Source organism: Cavia porcellus, unplaced genomic scaffold, assembly GCF_034190915.1.
Source record: "Cavia porcellus strain 051 isolate PalLab524CR breed Dunkin Hartley unplaced genomic scaffold, mCavPor4.1 scaffold_2, whole genome shotgun sequence".
In the NCBI taxonomy this organism is placed as follows: Eukaryota; Metazoa; Chordata; class Mammalia; order Rodentia; family Caviidae; genus Cavia; species Cavia porcellus.
The window spans coordinates 87,303,030-87,326,364 of NW_026947485.1; the positions used below are offsets into that span (position 1 = coordinate 87,303,030).

The 23,335-nt window shown below is 42.3% G+C and overlaps 1 protein-coding gene and 1 long non-coding RNA gene across 2 annotated transcripts; both read left to right on the forward strand.

Moving 5' to 3' along the window:
• Positions 1-629: 629 nt before the first annotated feature.
• Positions 630-2,033, forward strand: Adrb1 (adrenoceptor beta 1). The gene has a single exon (NM_001173396.1). It carries the CDS (start codon positions 630-632, stop codon positions 2,031-2,033), a length of 1,404 nt encoding a protein of 467 aa, NP_001166867.1.
• Positions 2,034-5,160: 3,127 nt separating this feature from the next.
• On the forward strand, positions 5,161-19,439 carry LOC106028819 (uncharacterized). The gene is made up of 2 exons (XR_010046241.1): positions 5,161-15,478; positions 17,423-19,439. It is a non-coding gene; the product is annotated as an uncharacterized LOC106028819 (long non-coding RNA).
• Positions 19,440-23,335: the final 3,896 nt, after the last annotated feature.

Genomic DNA, 23,335 nt, shown 5'->3' on the forward strand with positions numbered 1-23,335 from the left:
GACACAGAAGGGAGCCGGCGGGGCACGGGAAGGAGACAAAGGGGTACAAGGAAACGTGGAATGCAGGTGCGAACAGGAGCTGCGGGGGGGAAGGTAGGGGGCAGGGAAGAGGGCACTGGAACTAGCCAGCTCAGGAAGGGCGCGCTCGCGGCAACCGGCGGCTGCCGGGGAAGCGCTGGAGCGATCATCTTGGGGACTCTCCAGCGCCGCTCAATTGAGGGTGGGAGAGTGTGCGGGCAGTTGAGAGGGGACTCGGGGGCGTGCCTTTACAGCCATTGGCTGCCGGAGCCTGACGCGAGCCGGGGGTTGGCTTGGGGAGTGTGGGGGAGCGGGGTGGGGTGGGTGTTGGGTGGCGGAGCTGCGGGGCCCGCGCGCTCAGAAACATGCTGAGGTCCCGGCGGCTCTTCCAGCAGCGGCAGCGGCTCCAACAGCGGCGGCGGCGGCGGCGGCGACAGCGCTCGGCTCCGGCAGGGAAGGCGCCCGGCGCCCATGCCTCCGGCCCTGCGCCGTGGCTGCCCTGACCCGGCCGCGACCTCCCCGCGCGCGCCTGGCCACCCCGACTCCTGGGGTGTTCCCCAACCACAGCCCAGCCCCGCCACACCCCCCGCCCCCGGCCTCCGCAGCTAGGCATGGGCGCGGGGGTGCTCGCCCTGGGCGCCTCCGAGCCCTGCAACCTGTCGTCCACCGCGCCGCTCCCCGACGGTGCGGCCACTGCGGCGCGGCTGCTGGTGCCCGCCTCGCCGCCCGCCTCCCTGCTGCCCCCGACCAGCGAGGGTTCCGAGCCGCTGTCGCCACAGTGGACGGCCGGCATGGGCCTGCTGATGGTCCTCATCGTGCTGCTCATCGTGGCGGGCAACGTGCTGGTGATCGTGGCCATCGCTAAGACGCCGCGACTGCAGACGCTCACCAACCTCTTCATCATGTCCCTGGCCAGCGCTGACCTGGTCATGGGGCTCCTCGTGGTGCCGTTCGGGGCCACCATAGTGGTGTGGGGTCGCTGGGAGTACGGTTCCTTCTTCTGCGAGCTCTGGACCTCAGTGGACGTGCTATGTGTGACGGCCAGCATTGAGACCCTATGTGTCATCGCCCTGGACCGCTACCTCGCCATCACCTCGCCCTTCCGCTACCAGAGCCTGCTGACACGCGCACGAGCGCGGGTCCTCGTGTGCACCGTGTGGGCCATCTCGGCCCTAGTGTCCTTCCTGCCCATTCTCATGCACTGGTGGCGGGCTGAGGGTGACGAGGCGCGCCGCTGCTACAACGATCCCAAGTGCTGCGATTTCGTCACCAACCGGGCCTACGCCATCGCCTCGTCCGTCGTCTCCTTCTATGTGCCCCTGTGCATCATGGCCTTCGTGTACCTGCGGGTGTTCCGCGAGGCCCAGAAGCAAGTGAAGAAGATCGACAGCTGCGAGCGCCGCTTCCTCGGCGGCCCAGGGAGACCGCCCTCGCCCGTACCCTCGCCCACGCCCGGGTCCCCGCGCGCCGCCACCGACCCGCTGGCCAACGGGCGCACCAGCAAGCGGCGGCCCTCGCGCCTCGTGGCCCTGCGCGAGCAGAAGGCGCTGAAGACGCTGGGCATCATCATGGGCGTGTTCACGCTCTGCTGGCTGCCCTTCTTCCTGGCCAACGTGGTCAAGGCCTTCCACCGCGACCTGGTGCCCGACCGCCTCTTCGTCTTCTTCAACTGGCTGGGCTACGCCAACTCGGCCTTCAACCCCATCATCTACTGCCGCAGCCCCGACTTCCGCAAGGCCTTCCAGCGCCTGCTCTGCTGCGCGCGCAGGGCTGCCCGCAGGCGCCACACGGCCCACGGCGGCCGCCCGCGCGCCTCCGGCTGCCTGGCGCGCTCGGGGCCGCCGCCGTCGCCCGGGGCCGCCTCGGACGAGGACGAAGACGCCGTCGGGGCCGCGCCGCCCGCGCGCCTGCTGGAGCCCTGGGCCGGCTGCAACGGCGGGGCGGCGACCGCGGACAGCGACTGGAGCCTGGACGAGCCGGGCCGCGCGGGCTTCGCTTCGGAGTCCAAGGTGTAAAGGACCCCGCTCGGGCGCGGTGGCCGAGCGCCCCCTGGCCCCACCGCCCCAGCCTGGACGCGGACTCCGCGTCCCTCAGGGCGACCCTGAATGGCTTCCCGAGGGGAAGAAGAGAGCTCTGTTTACTCAAGACCGAAGGGAAGCTGGTGAACTCAGAGCCCCCAGACGTCCTCTGAATCATCCGAGGCACACAGAAAGGCCACGCACCGTTGCACAAAAAGGAAAGTTCAAGGAGGGTTGGGAGAGTGGCTTGCTGATTCTGGTTGGGTTCTTTTCTGTTTGTGGTTCGGCCCCTATTTTTGTGTGTGCCGTGTGATGCATCTTTAGATTTCCTCAGGTGGGTTTTCACACTTTCTGCGATGAACCAAGTGGGAACTGGGTGGGTCGGGAGAGGGAGATAAATCAATCGGTTTGGCTTCCGTCCCATTCCCGGGAACAGGAGCAGGCAAATGGGGCAGGGGGCAGGGGCGACGACTTATCAGGACATGTTTCTTTTTGCTTTCCAGACAAATTGCATTTTAATTCCTGAGTAATGATTTCTCCTGTTCTTAAAGCAAAGGGAAAGGATGGATGCAAATCAATCTAGTTTCAAGAACTTTTAAGCTATTCTTAGAACAAGCTTCGCCTTGCTTTCCTTCTGTAGGGCAAACTCCTGCCCCTGCGCGCCTCGGTGGTCCTGCTGAAGGTTTTCTACCTCACCCTGTGCATATTGCACAGCAAGATAGAAAGACTTGTTTATATTAAACAGCTTATTTATGTATCAATATTAGTCGGAAGGACCAGGCGCTGAGCCTCTCTGGGACACGTGACTCTGTCAACTGAAGACAAGACAGGGAAAAAAAAGTAAGGAAACAGTTCAGATAACTGCACATGTGCTTAAAAACAAAAAACAAAACACACTAAACAGGAGTGGTTCCAAATGACATTTTTGCACAGTGTTAGGAATTGTAAAGTCCACAGATGTTACTTGCACAAAAAGAAATTAGATATTTTTAAAGGGACGGGAAGGGGGCAGATCTTAAAAACTAAAATAAAATTCAGACTCAGCTTTTGTCGCCTATTATGTTATTGAGCTAATGATTTATTGGGGAAATACCTTTTTATACTCTTTTATCATGGTACTGTATCCATGTTATAAATATAATTACCTTATGAATTTTTTATTATTTTTTTATGTCCTAGTGCCCATGTGAATCTGCTGGTAAAGTTTAGCACTTGCGTGTAAATTCTGTTTTCCTCTTGTATGTTTTACCAAGTATTTTTTACTCTGGTGCAACTAACTACTGTGTGAGGAATTGGTCCATGTGCAATAAATACCAATGAAGCACAATCCAGATTATGTACCCTTGTGTCTGTAAAGTGTCAGTGACAATGAGAAATACAGTTTGTCTTTTCATTAGGCTGCATTTCTCGTAGATCTCTTTTAATAGCTTTTCATGACTCAATAATATCACAAAATGCCTCTAAACCAAATATGGCATTCACCTCCTGAGAGCAGCAGATTTGCCCTGAATTTTCACAGCCGGATTCAAGGTATTCCAGACTACTTGTAGGCGCTTTTCAAGATCCCATCTGCTGCACTTGACTTACGAAGTGACATTTGGAACTGTATCTACTGGTGAAAAGTGACGGAGCCAGGTAACCCAGCTGCAACTTTGCTCAGCAAAACAGGAGAGGAGACCTCACTGAACTGTCAGCTAAGTGAAATGTGGTAAGTGGATTCCACCGTTTACTTTTGTTTTCCAATTGAAAGCCACTGCCTACAGTTGATCTGTATGTGCAGATTCTGTAATGATTGTTTAGAATTTTTCTTAAAAAAATGTCTAAGCAAAAGTTTATCAAAGGGCTTCTGCAGAAAATATTTCTCTTGTGTAGTTCAGTCAATGACTTCAGCAGTTTTGGGTGGGTGAGTCAAAGTAAAAAAAGTAAATGTGAAATCATTTCATTTCTTAACAAAATTACAATATGAAATGAACAAAATGTTTTTATCCGATTAGTGTGTAAGGAAAGTGCAGTGAAATTCCATCCTGAGGTTAATTGTACATTCTTCAAAATAAGTTATATAATGTTTATATTCTTCAGTAGTTTTTCATCTTACAATCATACAGTAAAAGTACTAAATGAAGAATATAAAGTTTGTGTTCACGCTGCCCTTTAACAGGAATAGAGAGTTCTCTTCTCAGGAAAGTCAGGACCAATCATCCCTTTTTCACAATGGCATATCCTAAAGCCCAGGTGACAGTCTTCTTAGAAACGTTAATGTAGCCTGTGTGGCAAAGTCCAGCAGGAGGTGACAGGAACAGCAGCTCTTTCCACAAAGACTGCCCCCAAGTTTAACCTCTTTCTCAGCAAAAAGAAGAAAAAGGTGGGTGGAAGACCAGGTTGACAAAAATCAACAACAAAGAAAAATACTGAAACTTATTTTGGAGAATGTAAAATCAGTCTCAGGCTGAAATGTTACGATACTGTTCTTTGACCTAAAAACTGTTTCTAGTATTGTTTCCCTTTGTGTATGTAAGATACATTTTGTTGTGAGTTTTATCTCCTTTTTATTTTAACCTAATAGACTTGAGGTCTTTTGTTTTATCTGAAGAACACTGAATTATCAGGTTATTGCTTCTGTTTCTGGTTCACTGATTGTTTTACTTACTCTGTAGATAAGTTTTCATATTTAAATAAAAAGAAATATTCCCATCAGAAAGCACGTTACAGGCCCATCAAATGTCAGGTTTCAAAGTCATTAATATCTTTACTGCTATTTTTAAAATGAATATAATTCAACTGCTTTGTAGACAGGTTTAATTTCTTTAGTGAATTAGAGGAAATCACTATCACCTTGGAACCAGTCTACATGAATTGGTGGGAAGTAGAAAAAGATTTTTGTGTGATCTGTATTCTATAACTGGGAATTATAAGGATTCAGAAGTAGACCATGTCAGTGATTCCAAATACCCATGAAAACGACTCTTTCTTATTTTTTGAGGAAGGCAGACATTGATTTGTGATAGGAAATGAGGAAGCCAGTCTGCCAGTGTCGAAGACTATGGCAGTGGGAAGAGAAAGTTGCCAGTGCTGCACATCCTGGTGAAATAGTAAACACAGAGATGGCAGCGGGAGGACAGTGAGTATACAGAGTCACCCTTTCCTGGCGGTTTGTGTTTGTCAAAGAACCTAAGGCATAAACGTAAAATCAAAGCAGTGAACTCAAATGTAATCAACATTTACTGACTTGCTATTCCTTGGAAATTCGGTTGAGCATTGTAAAGTCCTCTACTGTGACATAATCAAAATTTCCTGGATATATAAATTTTGCTTCCAATGTAGAAATGTGAGCATGCTGTAGCATATAGCTTGGCCCTGTGGTAAACTTGTCAGTATAAAACTTTGCAGTGCAGTTTATTTTTTAGCCTGTGCTTTCTTTGGAACTGGAATTAACTTCTATGTGATCACTGTGAAACCTTTCCTCGTTAAGCATATTTTCCTAGCTTATTTTAATGTCACATTTGGTTGAATGTGCCGACTTCCTCGGACAACATGTAAAATTTCCAGGTGGATATTAGGCATCCAAAGTATCTGTGTAATATTGACATTTAAATTTTTAGTAAGAGCTTTTAAAGAAAGGTCTAAACAAAATTATTCTATAACCTTTGCTGCTAGTTGTAAAAGACTCATTTTCTTTTAAATGTCTTTGACAAAGCTGGGCCTTTTCATTCTTTTGAAGAGAAAAAAATTAAAGCCTTAGCAATAACTTAAACACACTGGCACAGATAATGTAGTTTTATTTGTACATTTCTGTGGCATAGTGTACTGAGAAATACTAATTCTTTTGACTCTCTGCCAATTTTCTACTAATCAAAATGGAGAAGATATGCACTGTTTGGATTATACCTAAAAATAGTTGTGCTCCAGCCACATCAGCAAATGGAATTAAATTAATTTCTCTTTCTTCCCCTTCACACACACCCTACATGTTATTTAAATTTCCATCTAGAATATTGCTCCCGAATCTCCTGGTTTTAGATTCAGTGTGTCCTAAATAGCGTTGCTACCTTGCAGTGATCTTGAATCAAACTCCACCTGTGTGCCCCTCCCCTGAAATACCCACATTCACCCTCCTTTCATTTAGAGAATCTCTACCAGATACTCCTTATGATGTAATCATAGAATTATTATTACTATAAATAGATGCTTTGTGGATTAATCCTTTTTTTTTTCCTTTTGTGGGAGGAGAGAAATCAGGTTCAGAATCTGTCAGAATCAGTCATTTGAGCAGGGAGCAGATAAGAGGTTTCCAAAGCCAATTGCTTTAATGACAGACTAGGAAAAAAATAGCCTTGAGAAGCTCACACTTGACTGCTGATTAGACAGTGGCCTCTGCAGTCATGTTAGCAATGCCCGAGAAAGCATTGTCAGTAGCTGCTTTAAAACTTTCATCTTCATTTGGATGCTGGGGAGAGATCACATTTCCACCTTCTGTACCTGGGCCCAGTTCTTGTCTTGGGTCCACTGTACTCTCTAGCATTCTTTTCTGAGCATTTATTTCTTCAGTTCTTGAATAAGCTTGAAATATCTGGAACATTTAGATAAAGTCTCTTCCTAGCAGCACTGGTTTCTCATGAATGGCTTCCTAAAGTTCTGATTTTCAACATGTTTGAGCACGTGCGATTTTTTTCCTTCTTCCCCACATTCCCACGCCTGTAACTGTTAATTGGTAGTAGCAATGTCACACTTTTCTCTTCCTATTTATGACACAAAATTTATACCTCTGATATATTTTAAATGTCAAGTTTGCAATTCTGCTGGAGAATTTCAGTATTGCTCATAATTATGTGGCAACTGCAAGCAGAAAAAAATTGAAATTAATGTTTGTACTTTTCCCACTGTGCCTGGTGACCTTGGGAACCTGATGCTGTTTCCTTGTGATTCAGGTTCACGTCCCACAAAGCCTGATCAGTCGCCTTTGCTTATCGCTTTGAGATGCTCTGACAGAGTTCTTTGCTTTGCTGTGTCTGTCTTTTCAGTACTTCCTCCTGAGCTTCCTTTCCCTTTCTTAGCAGCTCCACCCACAAAAATCCCTCGGTGCTTTTAAAGTGAAAAAGAACAAATAAGAATTGCAGGAATATATATAATACTCCATGCATCCAAACAAATGGTCCTTCATTTTTTTTATTGCACTTAAAATTCCACAGAAACCACAACTGAATTAAATAATCTTCTTTCCAAACAGGAGATTAAAAAACCTGTTTGCTGTGTACTTTGCAAACAAGGTGGTTTAATGATTCTCAACCTACAGCCACTTTGAGAAGAGTAAGTCAGTTTGAAAAGTTACTCAACTCTACAATTTTTGCATTGAGTTCTAAAAGCTAATAGCAACTATCTAGGTTGTTCTCTTTCTTGGAATAGTGATTCAGAGATAAGAAGTACTGAAACCCATATTTCTGCTTACCTTTCTTTTTATAGCTTGCAGAGTATAGGATTTCTTTGCTCTTGGTTTTATAAATGGTGACAAAACTACAAGAACTTTACTGACTTAAAATATCTGTTATGTGAAGTACAGGGACTCACCTGAAATCTTGAAGTGCTTGTTAAAAATGCTTTTAAAGAATAGACATTAATAGATGTTCCAATAACATTTTCTGTACTCTGAGGTCTTTTTAAAAGCTTTTGTAGACTGTATTTTAGTAAGATGTTCTTTTAAAAGAACTCATTAAGCTTAAATGATTTTATGATCAATCAAGACAATGTATTTTTCTTTTTTCTTAAAATAGACACACCTAAGTAAAGCGAGTCACACAAAATAATTCCCGATGCTGGCATGTGAAATTTCTTGATCTGTTTCACAGACAATACCCCTGGGTTATGCTTGTATCCATGCAGACTCCCAAGACTGGCAAGTTTACAGACCTACTCTACTGTATAGTAGCTTACTCTATTAACACATTTCTTTTATAGCAAGCCCAAATCCCTTGTGGGGTTTTGATGCAGGGTTGATTTTGGTGCATCTGAAAACTGATGGCTGAGCCACTATTCTGTTTAAAATTCCTTTTGTTGATGTGTATGAAACCCACACATACCAGCTTTATAGGCACCAATTAATTCCATTTGTTCTTATAAACAATTTTCTTGTAAACAGTTTCAAATCCTTTAATTCTTCCTGTTGTTCAATTAAGAACCATCTTCAGTTACAGGGATTACTTCTTGCTGGAGACCAAAACAAACATAACATGAACAAGGCGTTAAGCTCCATACCTGGCCCAGTGGCATTAACACGCCATCATCCCAAAAACATGCTGATAATTTCTGTAGTAAAACCAATGACACAAAACTCTACAGACCAGAAAAAGTACTCTACAATGTGAAAGGCATTGGACAGAAACTACTAAATCTTCACAGTACTGCTGAAAAGCATCCTGCAAGCACAGGACAAAATTTTTTTCTCAAATCAAGCAATCAGTGTAACCCCTTGTCAAAAAGGGTTATATGTACAGTGCTTCTCAGATCTTTTGAGTGTTAATGTACCTAGAAAGACAAGTAAGTATTTTTTAATTGAATGTGCTCAGAAAACACCTTGGGAGCTTAACTATTAGAGGATTGCTGTGATTGGTCTTCTGTGACTCATATGTTCATCAAGTCTTACCCGAGGGTGCTACATGCTGAGTGCCGGTGCCATATGGGATACCTGCAGCCTCACATTCTGAGCCTGCCCCCAAGGCAGTCACTCTAACTGGGGAGCTCAGACCTCCACCCAGGAATGTGACAAAAAAGAGCCAGGCATATGGGATAGAAGGCCTCTAAAGCAGTGCTATGCAAAGGCAACAATACAAGCTAGTGGTTTCTAGTGGTCTCTTTTTTTGTTTATTTTCTAGTAGTCTTTTTTTTTTAAAGAAAAAGTAAAAATAGAGGTGAAATTAATGTTTCTATATGTAATCTATATAAAACATTAATGAGATGTTTCATTTTATATTCAGTAGTAAATATACATGAAGGTGGAAATCTGGTGTGTTTCATACACTTAGAGCCCATCTCAATTGTCCAGTGCTCAGTAGCAGAAGGAGTGGATGATAAGGCAACATAAACTAGAGGCTTGATAACCTAGCAGGTGCACTGGCACAAAAGGCTAATCCACAGGAAGTTACAAGGAAAACAACACGCGTGAACAAAAGCACAGAAATATACGTGGCAGAGATGAATATTCAGATAAAGAATAGCTACTTGCAGATATTTCATTTTGATGGAGTAATTAGAAATAAAACTGTGAAGATGATTTCAGAATAGACCAGAAGATTGGCCTTTCACCTTCCTGACAGCGTGGAGATGTATGACAAGACTGTCAGGATTAAAACTGATGCTTTAGAAAGATTCATCTATCATCAGAAGGCGTGATTAGTGGATGTAGCATCTCACTACAGCTTCAAAATATTTCTGCGTAAATTCAATAACCTCATCATGCAAATCAGGAAACTAAGAGTTATGTAATCTTATGTATGAACTCATTATTAAATTGACTTCATGGCTTTTATTGTATCAATTTCAGGAGCTGACCTAGAAAAATGAGCCCTTGCCAAGCAGATTTCTAAATGCATAAAGCTGAGGGTTATGTCCCCTGTAGAGATAAAACACTGGGGCACAAACAGTTTGTTCAGGGCAACAAATAAGCAGAGATTAAGTCTAGGTGGCTGACTTCTTAATTAGTCTTATTCATATCACCAACCTGACTTTGTTCTTGACTGGAATAGAAGCTCTTTTAGTATAAAGGCCTTGTCTTTTTTTTTTTTTTCTTTGACCAAGGTTTATTACATATACTCTGAATATTCACTGAATTGTACTAGAGTTGGAGAAACTAGGTTTTTAGCTTTGGCAAGAATCTAGGTATATAGTGACAACAGGCCTTTATTAGCTTTGCATCAGTATAACAAGTACTTCAACTCATCAACTTAACAAGAGAAGTATTGATTTTGGCTTGCAGCTTTAGCAGATCGAGTCCAGGACAAGTTGGCCCTGTTGCTTTTGAGCCTGCGGAGAAGTAGCACATCCTGGTGAGGAGCACAGAGTGGAGCAAAGCTGTTTGCCTCATAATCAAGAAGTGAAAGAAAGAGATGGGCTTGAATGACACATATTCCCCAAACGCCTGCTGCTCTCCCATTAGGCCCTGCCTGGGTTCCACCACCTTTGCTTATGCCAGGCTGGAAACTAAGTTCCTAACACATGTGGCTTTGGGAGCCATTCCAGATCTGAGCAACACTGAGGCTTAACGAGGGCTGTGCACTGCAAGAAGAGGTGATATGACAGACACTGTGTCCTTTGTGAATCCAGTTTTTAAATACCCAACTACAGTTTCTCCAAGAAAAGTACAAATCTGCAAATTGCAGTAAACATGGTGTAACCTCTGCCAGTGTCACAGGAAATGGTGGGATTGTTATCCAAATATTTCTAAGAAATAAGTTTAGTTCTAGAAATGGCACTGCTGGAATCCTTTACCTAAGCAACATAAATTCAATGAATATGAAGGTAGTATGTGGTTCATGTCCATTTCTTTTCTTGAAAAATAGTCTTCTCCCGAGCTCTGTTAAATAAGAACTGCATGTTCTAAGTTCTAGGCCATTAATCAATGCACAAAGCACTTGATTTTTTTGGTCACTTGTTATAATTTTTCTACAGGGGCTTGTTTTCATTTTGAACACAGACCTACAACTGGTTTTCTCCCTGAATACCACAGAAGGAGAAAGCCCTTGCCACTGGACCAAGAATTCTGGCTGAAATTCAAAAAAGTCAACTTCTCTAAGAAAATCAGACTACCATTCACTGATGTATAGATTCCTATTTTAAATCTTATTTCTGTAGTCTGTACTGCAAGAAATTTTAATTTATTCATTAACAGTGTGGTTGGAGGCAAACACAGCACAGTTCTCTGAAAAGTTCTTCTCTGGTCTTTTCCACTTGTAACAGGTCCTAAGCATCATCTTCATTATCATCCCTTCTCAATAAGAGAGAGACAGAGATACAGAGAGAGACAGACAGAGGGAGACAGACAGAGAGAGAGAGAGAAAGAGAGAGAGATCTGTAGCTATTCCAAGGGAAATTTTATTGCCAAAATTCCACTGGATAAAGCATTAAGACTTTACCTGTTATTCTTTCCTCTGTGTATTGTCTGTATACATGTTCTCAGTAAAGCAGACTTTGTTTTAAGTAGCACTGTATTTGCATTACCTTACTGGGATTATTGTTCGTGAGACACTTCACACAGAACCAGCTGGGAAGCTGGGAGCCAGGCAGCTGACTAGGGAGACCTCTGTGGCGGGGAAGGGGGTTAAGGCCTGTGGACACTTTCAAACCTATTTGGTTTAGATGCATTTCTCTGCGTCAATTCCTGAGACTGATATATAAAATCAGAAGCCCACTTTAATAATTCACATTGTAGCTGTCACAAGACCTGTGGCATACATTTGAGCATGATCAGACATTCTCTCTCTACATTCCGGGAAGATAATTCTAATATAAAGGGTCTTAGCAAGCACGGGACCAGAACCAAGAGCTGCTACACAGATTTCCCAATACACCCATCTCTACCGTGGCTTGGAATGCTCGAAGCCCTCTGGCCCTGAGGCCAACATGCCTTTCGCCCCTAAATAGGGCTTGCATGAGCAGGGCCGGCATTTGACTCTCTTTGCTTTTACTATTACCAGTAGTCACGTGTTTATCTTTTGCTCTGCCAAACTTTCCAACAGACACATTCTCCCTTTATAGAAATTAAGAGAACTCTGCAAGTCATGGTCTTGTTGACCTGCCTGTGTTTTTATGAGGGCCTCATACCTCTGCTTTCATCCATTATTTCTGAGTTAATAGAGGTCTGGGAGAAAGGATGATATTTTACTGCCTCCCAATTCTGCAATGGAAGCCCTTTTTCTGTAGCAAAGCTCCTGGTTCATGTTCTACAGTATGGGAACCACATATTTGAGTCTATTGATCTTCTAGCAGATAAATAGCATTAATTCCATTTTATTCAATGGTCCTTTTCCTGAAACACATGAAATATATGTCTAGCCACCATTCAAACTTTCTTTCTCTGATTTGCTTATCTGATATACCGAATACTTTATCCTGATCCATCTTAGCTAACTGATCCTCCAAAAATGCCACATAGGGTCACCCTAAGCTGGAACTCTGGTCAGGTGTCTGAAAGTGGAATCATATTTAGCTAGGGAAGAAAAGTTACAACATTTGTGGAGGCACTGAAGAATTGGGTTCAATGCCACACATTTTAGACTACAATTGTAGAACAAAGTTTGAAATCGATGTCATAAAAGGTTATTATACCCTTAGACTTCTTGCTTCCAACCAATGTAGTAATATGTTTTACTGTATTATAGTTATTATATAATTATTTATTCACCTATTTTATCTCTACGTACTGGGTTGTACAGAGTACAGAGCAAGATAGACAATCTTCAAAATCAGGCAGGTTCTCTTTTCTGTTGTTTATTTTTGTGTTCATTTATTTTTTAATGTTTACTTCACAAATAATAATTGTATATACTTAGGGCCTGGGGATTTAGCTCACCGGCATAAGTGCCTGCCTTGAAAGCGGCAGTCGTGAGTTCGATCCTTGGTACCAATAAAAAAGAAAAAGACAAAAAAATTTTAAAAATAAAAATAATTGTATATACTTACGGGGTACAATGTGATATATATTTTGCATTGTGCCATGATTTAACCAGGCTAATTATCATATCCATTACCTTATGTATTTACTCTTCCTTAGTGATGGGAACATTTACAGTCTACTGTTTTAGCAATTTTGAATTGCACAATACCTTATAACTAAATATATTCACTAGGCAGTACAAGCTGATTGCTGGGACTTATTCCTCCTGTCTTACTGGAACCTTTGTGCCATTTGACCAACATCTCCTTTTTCCTTGTTTGACCTCTCTCTAGCCCTCTCTACTTTTAAGAGTTTGATATTTTTAGATTTTACACTCTAGTGAGATCACGCAGTAGTTATTTTTCTGAAAGCTGCTACTCTCGCTTGTTCCCTCTTACCTATACTTTCAAAACACTGCTAGAGAAAAAGTGAAGTACTTTTAAAGGGTCATTATTTCAAAAATCAGAATTAACTTGCTTTATATAAACACAGTTTGAGAAGATGAGAGAATATTATGTTCCGCTTTAAGAGTGGCCACATAAACTCACAAGTATTGAAAATATCAAAATTAATGTTCTATTTATCTATACAGTGTATTTTTTTTAGGCAAAATATATGGACTAGGTCCATAAGCTTTATCCAAAGACTGGAGGGGCCAAATGTATTTCAAAATTCAGATTTTTTTGAACTTTAAGGAGGTAGTATAGTACATACTAGACATTATGTGACATCTAAGCAGAGTCTAGGTCAGCATCCTATAATCAAACATTAATGTCTCTGCTAAAAAATAGATGATTGTTAATACTAAGTGGATAGATAAAGACTATAAATAGACCCATGCCAGCTCAAGTCACATCTTTCTGCCAAGTAAGTTCAAGTAAGGCCAGGTTAACTGCCAAGGAGTTACAGAAAAACTCTATCTCCATAACTTTTTGGACTGAGGAATTTGGAATATGAAATTGCAGACTTGTGTGGTGGAACCTTCCTTTACAGAATGTCACCTACTGATTAGGGATGACCATGAAACATATTTAGACTTACTGAATAATATCACATAAAGTACTGTTATTTAAAAATAAAGCCTATGATTAAAATAAAGTCTCATACTTTTTTTTAAACTGAGGAGATTCTGGAAAAACAGGCTGCATCCTATTCAGAAAAATTAATGAAATTAATAGCCAGAGGCATAATGACATAAAAATTTGGGCAAATTTTTGCTCATTGTCAATAGTCAATGATATGTTCTAATTGTAATTATAATTATAATATGTTATACGGGCAACCTTTGTTTGCCAGGGTCACCTTATTAACTAAGAAAAAAATTCTTGATTAACACATAGCTGATTTTATGGACTCTCAGAAAGGAGGAAACCTTTAAAAACTCACTGTAGTAGTCCACCCACCTCTTACAGCAAGGAGTCTTCTTATTCTTGAATCACCAACTCTTACAGAAGGAAAAAGATTCTGGTTGTCACCTCAGAATGTATATCCACATGTGAAAAGTGTTGCTGTCATTTTCAAGGGGTCCTGTAAGAACTCCCGCCTCAGATGTTTGCCATATTTGAAAAGAAAGAGAATGTTTTAAAATTTCACAGCAATCTTAATACTGCAGAGAATGTCTGTATTTTAAGCTGCTCCCTAAATTGAATGGTCATATGCCTCAGTGGCTTCTGTGACAGTTATCTCAGTTTATGATTTTTCTGTGCAGTAATTATAAGATAAATATTTTTTAGTTCATAGTGATGTTTTACCTTCATTCTAAAGATTGGAAAGAGAAGTAATGACTTTGTTAGTTTTCCACTTTATATTTTTATTTCCTATATCATGCAAAACTCAGAGAGGGATAAAAAAGAAAAAGGAATTCTCTGAGGAAAACGCATGAAATTTCCTACTCATAAATACATCAAACATCCATTTTCAATTTGACAGTAACTGGGAAAGGAAATTATCAAGTAAATTTTCTAAGTGTTGCGCTGTCACTGGAAAAAAAGATTTATATTTGTCTTTGGCATCAAATCATAATTTAAATTTAACAGTAGTAAGCATGCAATATTTTTGTTTGCTTGACATTTTGAGGCTTCTGATAGGAGAGAATTCTGAGTGAGTTGCAGTATACATTTTCTTCTGTACGCTTATCAGAACAATTCATGAAGAGCATCGTTTTCAGCCCAAGTATCAAGGAGGCTCACGGATAGCAGTCTTGGCAGCTCACAGAAGGAGGGTATGAACTCCAGGAGCTCACTGAAAAGACTGGCTTCCTTTCCTAGAGACATTAAGTACACAGTGGCTCCCTCCAGGCATGGGCAGGAAAACTTCTCAGTGGCTTCTATTTCCTCCAGCACAGTGGAATCCACCTACAGCCTCACCCTGCCTCCTGACTTCATCCCACAGCTCACCCTGTTGTCCTCAAAACATCTGAGTGCTTGACCTCTCGCCCCTCCTGCAGTGCTACTTGTCAGGTTCTGCAGACAGGCTCCAGCCGGCCTCAGGCAGAGCTGGGTGGAGGTGATGGAGCGCTCCTCCTCAGATCAAGTGGCCAAGAGATGTGAAGATGTCTCCCCTCTCATTGTTACGGAGGAAGACTGCTTCTTCCCTGCCAGTAGGAAAGATATTCCCATGCATAATAATTAATGCATTGGACTTGCTCATTTGTTGCTAATCGCTGTCCAAAATATACCTTAAATATTCCAGAACACAGAACCTGATATGACCTGGAAAATAGTACATTAAGTCAAAGCAGCCGGAACCCACACTGCGTTGCTCTATTTATATAGAAAACACCACCTACTTCTGGATGACTGAGGTACATTCTTTGACATGTGTCTTCAGGCAATTTCCTTGCTGTGAGAACATCATAGGGGGTAATTATACAAACTAAGATGGCTACAGTGTCACTAGGTAATATAATCTTATTGGACCGCTATCATATATGTGACCCAAACATCAAGCATTACATGCAGAACATGTAAATTCACAAAGGCAGAATGTGGGCTGGTGGTTATTGGGAGCTGGCAGGAGGGGAATAAAGTTGTTGCTTAGTGGGGACAGTTTCCTTTTGGGGTGATCTTGTGGAAATAAATGATAATGATGCTCATATAACATTTTGATGTTCTAAATACTACCAAACTGCACTTTAGAGTCTAGGTTTAAGTGGTGAGTTTTATGTTATGCATCTTTATACAATAAAAAAAAACCTTATAGGGTCCTTTTCTACTATGCTTGCAACTTATTTAGATAAAGTCATGCAAGACAATAGACAGTAAAGGGAAGAAAATCACTGTGGCTTAAATAATGGTTAAATTTGTTGTTATCAGTTGAAAACAAGCAAATCCTACTCTTTATAAGCCTACGTGGGTCCCTCCTCTTTTCAGCAGTGATGTGGTCTTAGAGGGCAGACATCTAGATTTGAATCTGCTTCTGCCACGTTTATTGGCATAAAATGTCACTAAGCTCAGTGTGACTTAGTCTGCCAGGGTCTCAGCTTCCACTTTAATAAAGGGAGATTGAAAATGCCCAGTGCTGCCCTGCCCGCAGTGTCTCCAGATCATCTGGGATCCACCAAAGCCAAACTGCTTGGGGAAGGAACATTGTCCTAAGAGTCTCTGAAGTGTCTCAGAAGGGAAAAGGGAAATGCTGACAGTGCTTTCAGGTGTGGGTACAAGTGGTTCCAGCAGGTCATTCAGGGCAGGATGCTTGAGACTGGCAGTCGCTGTAACAGGACAGCCTCAAGGTGGTGGGCAGAGCAGTGCAAAGGCCTTGAATCGAGGCCTGGCAAGTCAAGTGTTACTTGAATAGCCAGTGCTTTGCCTGTTGCCTTAGATTAATGACAGCGGGAATTTCCTGCAACAAACTGCACAGCTATTTATTGGTTTACAGTCTTATCCCTCCAAAAGTAAGGGATTCTGGAGTAAACAGTAACTCATGTTAATCTCTGCTCTGGTCAGCTTTCCGCCATCTTTGATACAGAAACTGGGGGTTCCCAGAGATGCTGCGTGGAAATAACAAGCACACAGCCCAGGCATCTAATAAATCTTTCCTTTTCTCCCATTCTCCCCACCATTCTCACTAAAACTGTTCCAGACCTTCACCAGAACTAGAACTGAATCTTCTTCCTTCCATAGCTGCACCATCCCCCAGCCACTGTGGGACGGGATCCCCCTTCTTCTGGCACTGGGAAATTAATTCTGCTACCATAAGGAGCCTGGAATCCTTTAGCCACTCTGACGGAAGCCAGAGCACAGTTTAGGGATTATGGTGCCCACAAACCTAGGCCCTAGGCACCTCGGCCCAGTCTTTGCCCCTTCAAGCTTCCCTCCTCATCTGTAAATAGAGTAATGTGCTTAGCACTTAATACATTCTCGGCTAATTTTCAAATTAAAGTGAATTTTTTCCTTAATTATACAATGAATTTTTATATACTGTCAAGCCTGAGAATAACTTACAAAATTCCCTTTTTTTCTAGTTAATATTTTACTTTTATTGGTACATGCCTGCAGGTCATAATGATTCCTCATGGGGAACCTGTACACATACATGACGTGTGTCTTAATTCCTATTTTGGCCCCTTCCCCTCCTTCCACCTCTTGGTTCCCTTCCTTTAAAAAAAAAAAAAATCTAGCTCCCATTTCCCATTCTATTTCCCATTAGATATCTTAAAATTAAATAAACTCTTGCTCTCAAATTCTAATTTTTTCCCTCAGGTTGGACAACAGTGGAGTTTTAAAATTTTGTTTCCTTTTGCTTTCAGTCATCCCTGGCCTTCTGGAAAGACCTGACAAGAGGGTCCACGAACACTGGAAGACAGGCCTTTTCTGTGGAGTTCTCAGTGTGGCCCACTCAGAGGAAGAACTTGGGGATCCCACGGGACAAGCTGGTCACAGGCACCCACGGACAGATTGTTTTCAGACCAAAGGATTTCACATTGTCTTGTCACTGTGTTGTTGTTTGTGATACAAGGCCTTTGCCTTGAGGGACAACCTCAGCCCTTTTTAGTTTTTGTTTTGCTTTGTTTCCTTTTTTGTTTATTTTGAGACAGAATCTCCATAAATCACCAAGTTGCTCAGGCTCCGACTTGTGATCCTCCTGCCTCAGCTTCTCTGTGTTCACATTGCTTAAATAGGCAGCCCTAAGTTCGGTCTGATGATCTGAATGTGATCGTCCCTAAATTCTCCACATGGCTCCTGGCCTCTTGTCTTTTCCTGTGACTCCTAACAGCCTCATGAACTGTTGAAATGTGTAATCAGACTTTTTCAAGCTGTTTTGCTGTCCAGGGATCAAGTATAATGGTTTTTGTTTCAGTTTCAGAATTCAGTTGTATTAACGAGCACTCCTATGGCAGGTTACATCTGTGGCGTGAGAGTATCACATGTAGTTCCTACTTTGGACACTTTGAATAGATGCATCAGTTAAAGCTCTTAAACTGGGAACTGGGACTTGCATGGGTTCCAATGCCTCCTGCTCCCAAGTAAGTTAGGGGGCAGTGTCGAAGGTATAAGCCTGCCAGTTGAAGCAGGTCACTGCTAAGGTCTTGTCCTAGTTCTGATTAACTACTTTTCACCACTGATATGTTTTAAGGACATATCAGTTCAGGCTATTCCTAAAGGCAATCCTACCTTCTACCGGAATCGAGTTAATTTATACTTTTCTATCAATAAACATTTATGGAGTGCCACTAGAGGCCTGACTATGTCAGGTAAGGAAAACAGAGTTGTCAGTTCTGGCCCCCAGGGAACCTGAAGCCTGGAGGACACAGTGACCAAGGTGGGCCTGTCATTGAATACTCAGGGTTTACTGCTGAACCCACAGAGAGAGCAGCTTCCAAAACTAGCCACAACTACCCAGGAAAGTGTCAACTACCAGGTATCAATACAGTATGAAAAGGGCATTCTCAGCAGTGGAAGAAGTTTTCAAAAGCACAGAAGCTAGAAAGAGCAGAGTACGTCGTGAGAGGGCAAGAGAATTTTCCAGGCTGGAGCATAAGGCTGCCTGATCACCACAGTGGGAAAAGATTCCTGCGAAACCGGCAAAGACTAGACTCGGGAAGAATTGATGGATCTAGCCAGAAGGCTGGACTCCATTCTTTAGAGAAGAGCCCCTGAAAGTCCTAAGGTAAAGAGTAACACGTTCAATCTGGGTTTTATTACACATATTCCACAATAAGAGAGGAGGTAAACTTGTGGAAAAAGAAATAAAGAAACACCAGTCAGAAGTCCAGAGGATGAGAGAAGAACGCAAATAATAAAAATGGCGGGCCCAGGGGCAGGGTCCCTCAGAGAGAGTTCACAGTAAACAGGTAAGGTTGTGGTTTGAAGCCCTCGGGCCTCATAAACTTAGGGGAGAGAAGTTCACCCATGTTAGGAAAATAAATGGGAGTCCCGAGTGGGGCTGGAGACAAAGATGAGCGACCCACTGGCCTGCCTCTACAGAAAAGCTGGAAGTTAAAATTTCCTAGCACCATTCACAAAGCACCACACCATAAACTAGAAAACCATGATGAGGGGAAGGCAAGCGAAGGAAGAAAGAGCTTTTTCTGTAGTTTTCCTACTGCTATTCTCCAAAGCAACAATACTCTTTATGTTTCACCACAAGATAATATCGACATAAAAGTAGTTACCATAGTGTCTCTTTCCTTAAAATCTTTGTGTATAACTTCGTATACTGTAGCATCAAACATATCAAGACAATGTAAAACCATTCAAGAGAATGACAGTATTACAGGGTATTTAGAATCAACTAACAGAAAATGAACAATGGTTTCTGTATAATCTCCTTGTCTATAAAAGTTTCTGTTTATATTATCACATATAATAAAATCCAATAAGATACAACAGGTTAAAACCGATGGAGACAGAAGAACAAAAGCTTGATGGGACTTCAAAACAAGAGGATATTAAATCAGTACTACCTATTATGATGTCTTGTTTTCTCCAAAGTGGCTGTTCCTAGCATCCAACCTTCTCTGCCTCATTTCTGTTGAGCTCTTTTCTGTCATTAGTTGTCAATTTGTCCTCTTCATTTCGCTTTCTGCTCCATTCATTGTGGCCTCTCTGCCACTGTTTCTGGAATCTTGGTATTTTTCATTTTTAGAATATCCTGCAGTAATCTCTGTAGAGTTGAACTGGTGGTTGCAAATTCCCCTAGTTCCTCTTTATCCTGGAAGCACCTTGGTTTTCCATCAATTTCTAGGGACAGTTGTGCAGGATATATCAATCTTGGCTGAAAGTTATTATCTTTCAGAGCTTGAATTATTTCCCCCCACGCTCTTCGTGATTTGATGGTTTGTGCCGAGAAGTCTGCTGTAATTCTGGTGGGTGTTCCCTTGTAAGTGATTTATTTCTTGTCTCTGACAGCTTTTAATATTCTGTTCTTATATTGGATTTCTGGAATTTTGATTATTATATGCCTGGGTGTAGCTCTGTTTGGGTTGTAGGTGGCTGGGGTCCTGTATGCCTCATACATCTGAGTATCTTTACCTTTTGCTAAATTAGGGAAATTCTCCTGGATTATTTCTGTGAATAGGCTTTGTAGTTCATTTGTTTGTGTCCCTACTCCTTTTGTGTTCTTAATTCTTAAGTTATAGATCCTCTTATCATCTTCTAGTCTTTGTATTATTGCTGTTTGTTTTCTTATTATTTTTAAGAAGTTTTTCATTTCATGCTCCCACCTTACAAATCTGTCCTCCAGTTCTGATAATCTATCCTTAGTTTCTTTCAAGCTGTTATGCCAGCTTTCAATAGAGTTTTTAGTTTCCTGGTTCATGTATTGCTTCACGTATTCTGTTTTCTCTATTTTCTCCATCAAACAATTCTCTCCTTTTTTTCTGTTCTTCCACCATCTGTTTTTTTCTTGGGCGGTGCATAGCATTTCTCTAACTATTCTACTTATTTCTTGCTTTATTTCATTAAATACTTCATTTTTGAACTCATCTATGAGGCTCTGGAGATACTGCTTTATGTCTATTGGTGCTGTGTCTGATATTGCATGTTTTCTGTCTTCATTCTCTTTTGCATTTACCTTTCCTGGATCAGTGTTCTCAGGATTGGGGACTGAGGACCCTTTCTTGTTGCTCCCTCTTCCCATACTTTTTGTTCCTTCCATACAAGTGTATGTAGGAGGCCCAGGGTTTTTTTTTTTTTTTTTTTTTTCTCTTTGTCTGTTACAGTTTGTTTGAATCCGCCAGGTAGGTGTTCCCTCCCACTGCAGTGTACTAGGGAGACACAGACCTGGGCAGCCTCTGCTGGGCCCATTCCTCCAGATCAACCTAGTAAAGGCTTCACTGCTAGGGTGCACCACCAGGTGCAGGGACCTGATTTGGGCTAGCCTACTGGATCTTAGTCCACGGCATCACCAGGCCAAGCACTCCCCACCAATCCCACTTGAGAGGGGAATATGCTTAGATGCCCTGTAAGTCACTGCAGGGTCCTGTTCCAGCTAGTCTGCCCATTCCCAGAATGTCCTCTGTTGGAGCCTCCTACTCTATGAAAGGGTCCCCATTTCTCTAGCTTACTGCAGGTTGATGCAGGGCTCGCTACCAGTCCCGCTCTCAATGCCATTTAGTTCAGCGATTCCCGCTCTGAGAGCTTTCACGCGTCTCTCTCCCTGCTGTGCTGATTGGGACGCAGTATCGGCAGCAGGAAATTCAAATCGCGGCTTCCAATGGCATGGGATCCAGCTTCAGCGCTGAGATTTTATCTGTTCCTGTTATAGCATCAGGATTGCATTTCCAGTTGGTTTCTCTCAGCTTAGTTCATTCCTGGGTTGGCAGGGTACATCTCCCCTCGCTTAGGACTCCCTACACCACACCACTCCTGGATTCTAAGCTGGTACTCTCAGAGAACCTCTGTGGCTGCTGTTATTTGTCCGCCATGTTCTCCCAGCCAATCTCATATTTACATAATTTCTAAAACACGTACTTTGAGCCCTTGCTATCTGTGAGTAACCAGTCATGTGTATGTACAGATGTGTGATTCTGAACCCCGACATGCCATTTCCCCATTTTCGAATTCTGCGAGACTTGGAACTTCAAGAGGGACTTCCCCATTTCACTGCAGAGTAAACAATGTGAGAATATCATCCACTCTGAGGGGAAAGGAGACTCCTGAGTTTTGATGAATTTGATCTCTGGGGAAGTGCTCCAGAGGAAACTCAAGTGCGATAAACATTTTAGGCATTGACTTCAAACTTGCCTTTCTAGGTGACATTCGAACTCTTCCTGGGATGCACTTTTTATTCTGCCCTCTATCTTCTAACCAAGGTAATGAGTATTTCAGTGGATGTCAACAAAAACAAGGCACAGATCTACAAAAATAAGGAGAATATTTAAATATGAGTGGTTGCTGGTAGGCTGGATCTACCTTTGCTTGGGATTGAAGAAGAGAGAGAAAGAGAGGAATTGGGGTTTGCGTAAATTTGTTTTAATTTTAAGGCTGGAGGTGGAGCATCAAAAGAACTGTTTCTGAGTGGTCCCCCCCATGCCTACCTGCAGCTAAAGCTGAAGAACAAGGACCCTAAAAAACCCTTTGATAAACCCTCTGCTAGGTTTTGGCAGGCACTATACTTAGCGCCCCCAACATTTCTCTCAAGAAAAATCTTCCTGAATTTTTTGCTTGAACAGTTTGGGTCATTTGTTGGTATCTTCTGGGCCTTCCAATTCAACAGAAAATTCTCCTCTTGACCCTTAGTAGATTTTCATTTTTTAACTGCTTCACAAATATTTTTTCAAATGTTACCTTTTATTATTTCTTCTCTCATTACTATTTATTTTACTTGTGTTTTGTTTTCATTTTTGATTTTTAAAAAACTAAATAGAGAACAGCAAGGCTAAGGGGAAAAATTTCACACAAGAGGGACCAGAGGCCATTTGTCCCTCAGTAAGCTCTTTCTCCCTCAGTCCTTCCCCTAGCTATCAATAGATCTCTCGTTTCAGTTCCAGATGGTTCCCTTGACCTTAACGAAGTCTGTGAGAAGCCCTCTGGGAGAAGTCCATAGTCTCACACCTAAAATCATTGTTCTTGGCAGCTCAGTGGAGATAGGTGCTAAAATATTGCCTCTTGGGAGCTCTAACCTCCAACCCCAAAGATGTTTCAGTGAAGCCTATAACACTCTTTTATCTCCAGATGAGTAAGCTTACCAATTAAAATTATTCATTTGTCATATGCATAACTTTCTCACACTGAGGTGACTGAGGAGAGTGCTCAAAGATCCTGCCATCCCTCTAATGTGGCCTTTTAAAAATTCAGTATAGGCAAAAGTATATCCTGTAAGCTAAATAAGAAGCAGACCATCCAGAGCCTTGGTACTGTTATCCTCATGGTCTTCATCATCATTATCATCATCTAAAACATTTATTAAACACCTGTTGTTTGGGGAAATCCTATTGTACACAGAAATATAAGATGTAATCCCTTCCTCAAAAGCATCTCTAAGAGCACCTGACAAGCATACTTGCACATAAAAAGAAAAAAAATAAAGAGTTTAAGGAGAACAATGTGAAATAAAAGACTATAGCTTGGGGTAGACAAAATGATCTCCTTTAAGAAATGACTCCTGAGACTGAGATTCAGAGAGTAAAGAACATCACTCACAGAAGGGAACTATGAACAAAGCTACAAAGAAAGGAGGAGCCAATGCGATGGAAACAGGTTCCTGGCCAGAGCTGGAT

Bases quoted from the DNA above. Each gene is read 5' to 3' on its own strand.
- Adrb1 (NM_001173396.1), top strand. From the start codon at position 630: ATGGGCGCGGGGGTGCTCGCCCTGGGCGCCTCCGAGCCCTGCAACCTG.